Genomic DNA, 10,406 nt, shown 5'->3' with positions numbered 1-10,406 from the left:
AAAACAAGATCTCTACTGTGACAGTGACACATAGTGAAACTAATTATGTTATAAAAATGACCTGCCCAGTGTCTCTTCTTTCAACCTCACAGTTCTGCCCCCATACCCACCTATCGCCCACTTGACTGGACCAGCTCAACTTGTTTCAGCATGTAAACAAGCACACAAAGCTGATAACAGTGGCAGGAACAATGTATTTACGGTTAACCAGAATTGCTCAGTGTAGCGACAGTGCTCTGTGCTCTGCATGCCTGAGGAGTGAGCTGACGGCAGCCACATCAACTCAAAACTGAAACTGCTGCTTCATTTGAAGCTTGCTTCTCTCAGAGGATGGACGCAGAGCAAGAGGACAGGTTGATCACATGACCAGCTCAAAGAACAGATATGGCTTCTGTCCCAGAGCTAATCTTGAACATATTGTTGGAGCTGGTTGAAAAAGATCTGGAGACTTTCCAGTTTTTCCTTTACAGTAAGGCTCTCGACGGATTCCCTCATATTCCAAAGTCTAGGGTCTATGGGGTTAACAGGACGGGCACGGTAGAGCTTTTGGTGCTAACCTATGGCTATGACGGTGCTGTTACTGTCACAGTGGATATACTTACGAGGATGAAACTCAAACTATGGGCTGAAACCCTGAAGAAGAATTACGATGAAGGTAAAGCATGTTTGAAATGTACAAAAGTTGACTGTTTGTACCTTGGTCACTTAACTGCTGTCTCTTCTCTTTGTTTCTTTATCAGTTTCAAGCAATCAAGTTGGCACAGGTAAGCTGATAAGAAGACACACAGGCATGTTTACAAGTTGAAATCCATATATCCATGTACAGTCACAAGATTAAAGGTTGAACCGTATAAAACGGAAGTGGAATTATGGTTTTGTCGATGTATTCTTTGAACAGAAATTGACTGCCACGCAGTCCAAGAAAAACTGAAATCCACCCTGAAGGAAAAGTGCCAAAACATTTATGAAGGGAATGCAGATGAAGGAGATACCGTCTACCTGAACAAAATCTACACTGAGCTGCATTTGATCGAAGGAGCCTGGGGAGGCTTCAGTGAGGAGCATGAAGTCAGACAGCAGAGGTCCAACCATGTACAGACAGATGAAACTTCCATTAAAGCTAGTGACATTTTCAAACCCAAGCCCAACCAAGACAAGCGAATCCGAACTGTGCTTACACAGGGTATACCTGGAGTGGGTAAAACTGTCTGTGCACAGAAGTTTACCCTGAGCTGGGCAGAAGGAAATGAAAATCAGGACATCACCTTCCTCTTCCCGCTTCCTTTCCGTGAATTGAATCCAATCATAGGCGAGAAGGACTGCTGTCTGATGCAGCTGCTCCATCAGTTCTTCCCTGACGTAAAACCCCTTGAGATTTTGGGAACAGGATGCAAAGCTCTCTTCATCTTTGATGGCCTGGACGAGACTCTCCTGCCCTTGAACTTCAAGCACAACAAGGTCTTGAGGGATGAGAAGGAGCTGGCCCCGCTCGATGTCCTGATCACAAACCTAATCACAGGAGATCTGCTCGGCAACAGTCTCATCTGGATCACGTCCAGACCCGCAGCAGCAAGCCGGATCCCTCGAAAGCACATCCACCAGTGGACGGAGGTGAGGGGTTTTGCTAATGAACAGAGGGAGGAATACTTTAAGAAGTGTTTGCATGATGATAACCTCGCCATGAGAGTCATCAACCATGTGAAGTCATCAAGAAGCCTCTACATAATGTGTCAGATACCAGTTTTCTGCTGGATCACAGTCACTCTAATGAAGAAAATGTTGCGCAACAATGTGACAGGAGCCATCCCCAGCACCCTGACCGAGATGTACGCATACCTCCTCCTCTGCCAGACAGACCGGATGGTAGAAGCGCACTACCCTATGGAAAGCAACAATGTTGTTTTGAAGCTAGCAGAGCTGGCGTTCCGTCAACTGGAGAAAGGCAAACTGATCTTCTACGAGGCTGACTTGAAAGAATGCGGCATGGATGTCAAAGAAGCAACCATCTACTCAGGGGTTTGCACAGAGGTCTTCATGATGGAGGGCAGAAGGAGGAGAGAAGTTTTTAGCTTCGTACATTTAACCATCCAAGAGTTTCTGGCAGCTGTGTACGCCCATCACTCCTACACGCAAAGAAAGGACAATGTTCTTCTTGGATACTTGAAAAGGGTATCTACAAGATGGCTCCCCAAATCTGTGTTCAGTTTTCACAAGACTGCCATCGAAAAAGCCGTGGAGAGTCCGGATGGCCGCTGGGACCTCTTCCTCCGCTTTCTCCTGGGACTGTCACTGAAGTCCAACCAGGAGCTCCTGGGTAGAATACTGCATTTGGAAGCAGAGGGAGAGGAAGATGTGGCGAGAACCATCGAGTTTATCAAGGAGAAGATCAAAGAGGAACCAGAGGCCAAACTCAACCTGTTTCACTGCCTGAGTGAGCTCAAAGAGGAGTCTTTGGTGCAGGAGGTCCAGAGCTTTGTGAGTTCTGGGAGGCTTGCAGCCAAAAAGTTGTCTCCGGTCCAGTGGTCTGCTCTCACTTTTGAACTAATGACATCAGAGGCAACAGAGCAGGAGTTTGACTTGAAAAAGTACATAAGATCAGAGGAAGGTTTAGTGAAGCTGCTGACTGTCATTACTTCCTCCACACGTGCTCTGTAAGTTTACCCACATGACAGTAGTGTTCCTCTTCCATGTTGATTTTAGTTTCTCTCTAAGCCACAAACACATTTAAGATCTTGGCCTGAGCACTCTCTCGTCCCAAAATGACAGAAAATGAACAAACAGAAATCTTTGTATATTTATTATCTTTCTAGGCTGAATCGCTGCAACCTTACTGAGAACTGCTGTGAAGTTCTGGCCTCTGCACTGAGCTCGACCTCCTCTCACCTGACAGAGCTGGACCTGAGTGACAACAACCTGAGGGATTCAGGGGTGAAGCTGCTTTCTGTTGGATTTGGGAGCCAACATTGTAAACTGAAGAGTTTAAGGTTTGTAACAAATGTCAGCAGTCTTTTAGAAACCAAATAATTGCGCAATGCAACCCTGCAAACAGCAGCAACTACTTCTTGTGGTCAGAAGAACTTGTGGTTTAGGTTTACTGCTGTTTGCTGTCTGTCTTGCTTGCTATTTTTTTGAGAACATTAACAACACTTTCTATTCTGTTTTTAGATTACACAAGTGTAAATTGGAAGGTGATTGTTGTGAAGCACTGGCTGTTGCTCTCAGCACAGAATCAACCCAACTCAAAGAAATGGACCTGAGTGCTAATGACTTCCAGGAAGCAGGATTGAAGGCTCTGTGCGTGGGATTGTGCAGCCACAACTGCAAACTAGAAACAGTGAGGTTAGACCCTCTTCTTGCGGACAAACCTAAATTACTTGCTTGGACTTTAATTTAATTCCAGTGTTTTCATGAAAAAAACAACAAAAAAGAATCCGTTTTTTTGGTGAATGTTCCTTTGCAGATTGAACCAGTGCAAGCTGAGAGAGAATTGCTGTGCAGATTTGGCAACAGTTTTGAGTTCCGGCACATCTCACCTGAAAACTCTTGACCTGAGCGACAACAGCCTGAAGGATTCTGGTGTATCCCTGCTTACTGGTGGACTGAGGAGTCCACAATGTAGACTGGAAAGACTAAGGTCAGTGCATCCTGAAATTATGATCTTGATTGTGGTTGTCCCAGTCACTCTATTGTAGTATAGCGGGCTGTCAGGTTACTGCATTGCCTGTAAAAATAGTGGACAGAACCAACGTGACGTCACCCTCGTGTCATGTATATCAACTTTGAAAGATGATGTCAATGTTGTTAAGAACGTGTTGTGCTGCCCTCATGTGGTCATTTCAAGGAACAGTTCACCAAAAATGAAAATTCAGTTGTTATTTACTCACAATCCTTTCTGGAGCGTCACAGTAAAACAACGTTGCCACCTAAACAACTGAAGTAGCTTGGGAATTGTTTTAATAAACAATAAACAATAAACAATAAATAAATAAATAAATAAATAAAACACAAAAAGCCTGAGTCTCCAAATTGTAGCACACACCTTGTCTGAAGTGGGTGCACGAGCTCCACTGTGCATTGAGCATGTAAATTAATGCAATTTTTAACACAGTTTTTACAACTAATGTGGAGTCTTTTAGTGTGACATCATATCATCACTATGTCACATTTCAGGCTCAGCTGGTGTGGCCTTACAGAGAAGTGCTTCGATCCCATTGGCTCAGCTCTCAGCTCCGACTCTGCCAAGCTCAAAGAGCTGGACCTGAGTGGAAACAACCTGCAGGGTCCAGACATCCAGCTGCTGTGTGCTGGACTAAGAAGTCCACACTGTAAACTGGTGACGCTAAGGTCAGATCACGCAAGCTAAACAAAAACAAATATATATATTAATTTTTTTGTTTGTTTTTTTACAAAAATAGATATCAGATCAGTTCAACTCCTGCCATGTTCAGGTCATTTTAAACTTTGTTTTTGTCTTTTAATATACTGTAGCACATACAGTAACTGACTGGAATGAAACATATCCTCACCTGCAGGTTAAATGAGTGCAATCTCCAGAAATGCTGTGCTGATCTGGCCTCAGTCCTCAGCTCTGACACGTCTCACCTGAAGGAGCTTGATCTGAGCGGGAACGACCTGCAGGACTCAGGAGTGAAGCCACTCTCTGCTGGACTGGCAAGTACAGACTGTAAACTTGAGACTTTAAGGTAAGAAGAAGTAAGATAATCTTTAATTGCAATCAAAAATAAAAAATAATTTCTGCACAATATAAACATAGAGGAAATAAGGTAGTAAAGTAACATGGGTTGGAGTGTTTATTTTTTGAAGATCTTTATCAAATTTATCTGCACGACTTGAAAAGGCAAACATTGTATTTATAGATGAAATGAGAAGACCCTTCCTCCACACAGGCTGTCATTCTGCGGAGTCACACAAGAAGGCTGCACTCACTTGGCTTCAGCGCTGAGCTCCAACCCCTCTCACCTGAGGCAGCTGGACCTGAGCTACAACTACCTGCAGGAGCCAGGAGTGAAGCTGCTCTCTGTTCGTCAGAATGACCCGCTCTGTAAACTGGAAAAACTAAGGTAAAATTTGTATCAGGTATTAACAATATAACTAAACACAAATGCCAAAGAAAACAGAGTCAAAAGCTTTCTTGAAAAGAAAGAAAGTGAAAAACCTAAATTATTATTTAGGCCTTGTGAAGATGGGTATTTCAGAGACTATGCAACATGTCTTGTGATTTAAAGTTTCCATTTAATGATTTAGTTCCCTTTATGGTGGTGTTTATTGCCACACAGTTATCTCGCAAAGTTTGATTTAGAGCAGAAGCACAGAAAACAGAAATCACCATACAGAGGAAGTAAGATGCAATATTATCTAAAGCACATAGAATCATATTTTACACAAATGTAAAATACACATTACATTTTTATTGTGATTTCAAGAATCAGATATTAAGTATTATAAAACATAATAATGTGTGCTTTAATGATTCATATTTGTATATATACCCTCATGTCTGCAGTGTGGACCATAATGCAGAGTGCTACTTGAAATCAACACTGAAAAACTGTAAGTGACTGTATTTTCTATTTGTTATTCTCACCCACTTTCAATTAACTAAACAGCAACAATCTGAAATATGGGCAGAAGATTTCTAGTTTTTGGCAGCAGCAAGCTAAGGATCAGGCTCTGCACTCTCGATGTCACAAGTGTATGCCAAATTGTATTTTAGTAATAATTCCATTTTAAATGTGCCATATGTAAGAATTACCCAGATGTGGAATCCATACTAAAACAAATAGGGGGGCGGCATTTTACTAGAGTAACTGCTAACTGCTGCTTTATGTAACTGCAGTTGTAGCTAGTTAGCTCAGTAAGCCGTGCAACTGCTCACAGCCCCAGAAAGCTTTGGGAACACTGTGTGACAATTTTTGATATTTCAAACCCTCAAACAGGTTCAAACAAGCATATCTCAAAGTAAGTAAGTAAGTAAGTAAATGTTATTTCTATAGCACTTTTCACAGAAAGGGTTCACAAAGTGCTTCACAGTAAAATCAGCAGAATACATAGTATAAAACAAAGACACACAGGTGAAAACAGGTACATAAAAGGATAAAAAACAGAAGACATAAAAGCCCCTAAAAAAAACCCACGCCCAACTGAAAGCCTGTAGAAACAGCAGAGTCTTTAGATCCTTTTTAAAAGACTCAATAGAATTTAAAGTGCGCATGGACAGTGGCAGAGCATTCCATAGTCTGGGGGCTACGGCTTGGAAGGCTCGGTCACCTCTGGATTTAAAGTGAGTGCGGGGGCAGACAAGCAGGTATTGATTTGAGGATCTAAGGGAACGTGTTGGCTTATAAAATTTGAGCAACTCAGAAATATATGATGAGGCTTGACCATTTAAAGCTCTAAAAGTAAGAACTAAAATTTTAAACTGAATCCTGAGACGGACTGGGAGCCAATGGAGTTCTGCTAAAACTGGTGTGATGTGTGCACTTTTACTGGTGTGGGTTAAAAGTCTAGCAGCAGAGTTCTGAACAGCCTGGAGGCGATGAAACACGTAACTAGGCAGTTTCGGTGGAGTGATTTCTACGGAAACCTGACTGAAATTCATCCAGGACATTATTTGACTCCAGGAACACTGTAAGTTCCTCTGCCACTATTTTCTCCAAGATCTTGGACATAAAAGGAAGCTTAGAGATTGGCCTATAGTTTTGGGGTTGTGATGGGTCCAGGGATGGCTTTTTAAGTATGGGTTCGGCAACCGCGTGTTTGAAAAACCTTGGAACCACACCGGTTGAAAGTGAAAGATTTATCAGCTTCACAACACAAGGGCCAATTGAGTTGAGGACAGTTTTAAACAGCTTGGTAGGGAGAACATGAGAGGGAGACGTGGAGGGATTCATTTTTTGCAGCAGAGCTGTAAAGTTCTGGAGCGTCACCTGGTTAAAAGAGGACCAAGTACAGGGTGAGGGCATTTCACCAGCAGGATCAAAAAAATATGCCAGCAGGGTCAATTGAAGGCAGTGGTGAAATATTCTCCCTAATGTCTCTAATTTTAGTCAAAAAGTTGGTAAGGAATTCATTGCTGTCTGCTTAAGAGTGCACAGGAATTTGTGAGACAGCAGGTGAGACAAGGGAGCTGATTGTGTCAAATAAGACCTTAGGATTTTTCTTATTAGAAGAGATAATTTGAGCAAAGTACTGGGTCCTGGCGTTCCTCAACATATCATTTAAAGAGGCTCTAAGCTCCCTTAGGTGGAGTCTGTGAACCTCCAGTTGTGTCGACTTCCACAGACGTTCCACTTTTCGACAGTTTCTCCTAAGAGCGTGAGTCATTTATCCAGTGATGAGGTGCGTTTGCTGGTGCACTACTGGTTTTCACCACAGAAACTTTATCTAAAATAGTCATACAGTGCCTGTTGAAGGTCTGAATAAAGACATCAGGGTGATCAATTCTCAACAGTAATTGAGCCTCAAACATAGAGAAACCATCAGCGACATCCTGATTTATAATCCGCCTTTGGGTTTTTAAGGGGAAGGATTTACAGGAAGGTTTACATTAAAAAGCACACAGCTATGATCACTGACCTGGAAGTCCTCCACATGCACGTTCCTGACGTCTAGGCCTAGTGAAAAAACAAGGTCCAGAGTGTGACCCTTGATGTGCGTGGGTCCAGAGACATGTTGGATGAAATTAAAACAGTCAGTGATAGATAAGAAGTCAGCAGCTGTGTTGCATGTGACATCATCAATATGGATGTTAAAATCACCAATGATTAAAATTCTCTCTAGTTTAATAATGGAGGATAGGAAGTTTGTAAAATCAGCAAAGGCGCCTATAGGGCCAGGGGGCGGTAAATTAAAATACAGTAAAATGGGTTTAAAAACCCAGCTTTTATTATTTGACACTCAAAGGAGGAAAAAGGCTGAGAGTTGACCAGTCTGCACGGGTGGCTGTCGCAGTGTACAACAGCGAGACCTCCACCACGGCGTTCCAAGTGGGGGGGTCCCGATAACAGAGCAGCTAGAGGGACAGAGCTCTTTTAAGTGAAAAAACTCCTCATCCCTCTGCCACGTCTCAACTAGGAATAAGAAATCCATATTCTCACTCATGAAAAGTTCATTCAGAGTGAGGGATTTGTTGCAGATGGAACGAGCATTCAGAAGTGCCATCCGGATCGGTGGATACAGATCAGTTGATTTCACAGCTGTTTGGGTTTGGACTGACAGCAAACACCTGCTATTTAGTCTATATTTGTCGCCATTTGGAGTGTTGTGTGATGGCCTATTGCTTATTATGACTGGAAAGGATGATTGCGGGTGGCAGGGTATGGGCCTCTGGTGCCGGTAGGGGGCGTTGTTACATGAGGGAGTGGAGTGGGCAGGGACCGTAGAGAACACAAAGACACAGTTAAACTTGTGTGTAACACTTGTGTAAATGATGCAAAACATTGAGAATTTTTCATTACATGTATTAGTAAAGCTAAAAACCAAACCATAAATAGCTTCTACAACGAGGCTAAGGGAATATTTGGACCTTTAAGGATCAAATGCTTTGCAAATTTGTTTGTTGGTCCTATAAGCACCACCAAAGCACAGTAAAACCAACATGATATAGATGTTTGTGCAACACCTGCATTAATATATATAATTTTGAGGCCCTTTTTCACAGAGGAGCCCTGAGTTAAAATGTAGTTTATTTATTACTTCTATTTATATCTTACTTACATGTTGCATTTCACTAAGAAGAACAGACTGGGAGAATTGGGGTCAACAGGGGCCCACCATTCATTTTTGCCCTGGGTCATTGTTCTGAAATAAAAATGATTTAAAAAGAACACTGAAACAGCCATGTCTGTGTTTTGTACAGATGCATGCGTGCTGACGCTGGACACAAACACAGCTGCCAAGTCTCTCTATCTGCACGACAGTGGGAAGCAGGTGACGTGGGTCAGGGAGCGACAGCAGCACCCAGATCACCCCGACAGGTTTGAGAGTGTCTCCCAGGTGCTGTGTCACCAGGGCCTCACCCAACGCCACTACTGGGAGGTGGAGTGGCGAGGACGCTGGGTGGATGTCGGCATTGCTGTGAGGGGGATCCGTCGGAGGGCAGGCTCTCACCTCTGTGGGTTTGGCTACACAGACCAGTCCTGGAGCCTGTACTGCTCTGAGGATCACTACAGCGCTCAGCACGACCACCAGAATGTGGAAATACCAGCACCTCCGTCTCGCTCCCACAGGGTCGGAGTATACCTGGACTGGCCAGGAGGCACCCTGTCCTTCTACAGCGTCTCCTCTGGGACCCTCAGCCACCTGCACACATTCTATAGCACCTTCACTGAGCCCCTCTACCCTGGGTTTGGGATGGAGGAGGATGACTGCTCAGTAACTATTTGCAGAGTGGAAGGTTTGCAGGAACTCATTCCTCGGTCTGCTAGTGCGGAAAGAATTGAGGAATTTTGAGTGCAGGTTGATTTAACCTCCTAAGACCTGAGCTCTTTTTTGGTCTGCATTTTTCATTTCTCTTTGCTATTTGGGCTTATTGGGACCTGATAAGTATAAGAACTAAGCATCATCTTTTGAGATGATGTAGTTTTTGAGAAAAATGATGTCCACATACAGGGACACTCAGCCTGAATTTCCATAAAACACAATAAAGTCACCATTGTGTAATTGTGAACTTGGTCTGCAATGGTGTTTGGGTGGGCTATTCATGTAAAGTGGCATCCATACGAATGCCAGGACAAAAGGTTTCCCTGCAGCACATTGCATTTAACAAGATAATCAATTATGTTAATGTTGCGACTTATCTTTAAGAGTGAAAGGTATTCAATGTGCCATCAGCTCGTGGCCATATTCAGCAAAAGTTACATTCTAAAATAACCCTCTAAATTCTGAATCCAGCCTTCCTTAAATGGTTCCCAACTTTTGTTCGAAGGTGATGCCATCCGTGGTGCTTATCGAGGCATTGACCAGAATGGCTTCGGCTTCAGCACAGTGGACCGCGACAATGACGGCTGCTCCCCGTGCATCTTCGGTGACATTTCTCAAAAGGAATGTACCTTTACAGACAGCGGCGGTTGGTGGTACAGCAGCTGTGGCTCTGCCAGTCTGAACGGCGACTGGCATGCTGCTGGTAACCACATCGGTTGGGGGTCAGGCCTCCACTGGCGGACCTGGAAATCTCGTGCTCCTTACTCCTTAAAGGGCACCAGAATGATGATCAAGTCTGTGTGAGCAGGCCAAAAGCACATTAACTAAATGCTTTCTTTTCTAGCAGCACAGTGAGGCTAGTATTATATCTTATCACATAATCTTAAAATACTTTTTTGTCTTTAGGGCCTTTTGTAGGGCTTTGAGGAGCTATTTCTTTTACTGTTCAAATTTCTTCATGTAAG

General features: G+C 43.3%; 1 protein-coding gene across 1 annotated transcript; it reads left to right on the top strand.

The window, feature by feature from the left end:
* Nucleotides 1-384: 384 nt before the first annotated feature.
* On the top strand, nucleotides 385-10,375 carry LOC311252221 (NACHT, LRR and PYD domains-containing protein 4-like; the record flags this gene model as incomplete). The annotated part of the gene is made up of 10 exons (XM_084345198.1): nucleotides 385-655; nucleotides 899-2,651; nucleotides 2,811-2,984; nucleotides 3,166-3,339; nucleotides 3,461-3,634; nucleotides 4,171-4,344; nucleotides 4,533-4,703; nucleotides 4,908-5,081; nucleotides 5,525-5,571; nucleotides 8,879-10,375. 10 exons carry the CDS (start codon nucleotides 385-387, stop codon nucleotides 9,469-9,471), a joined length of 3,705 nt encoding a protein of 1,234 aa, XP_084201324.1. The 3' UTR covers nucleotides 9,472-10,375.
* Between the last annotated feature and the right edge of the window lie 31 nt (nucleotides 10,376-10,406).

The sequence above is a fragment of the Pagrus pagrus genome (assembly GCF_965226575.1).
Source record: "Pagrus pagrus genome assembly, chromosome: 23".
Lineage (NCBI taxonomy): Eukaryota > Metazoa > Chordata > Actinopteri > Spariformes > Sparidae > Pagrus > Pagrus pagrus.
This window is presented reverse-complemented; position numbering and strand designations above follow the sequence as displayed.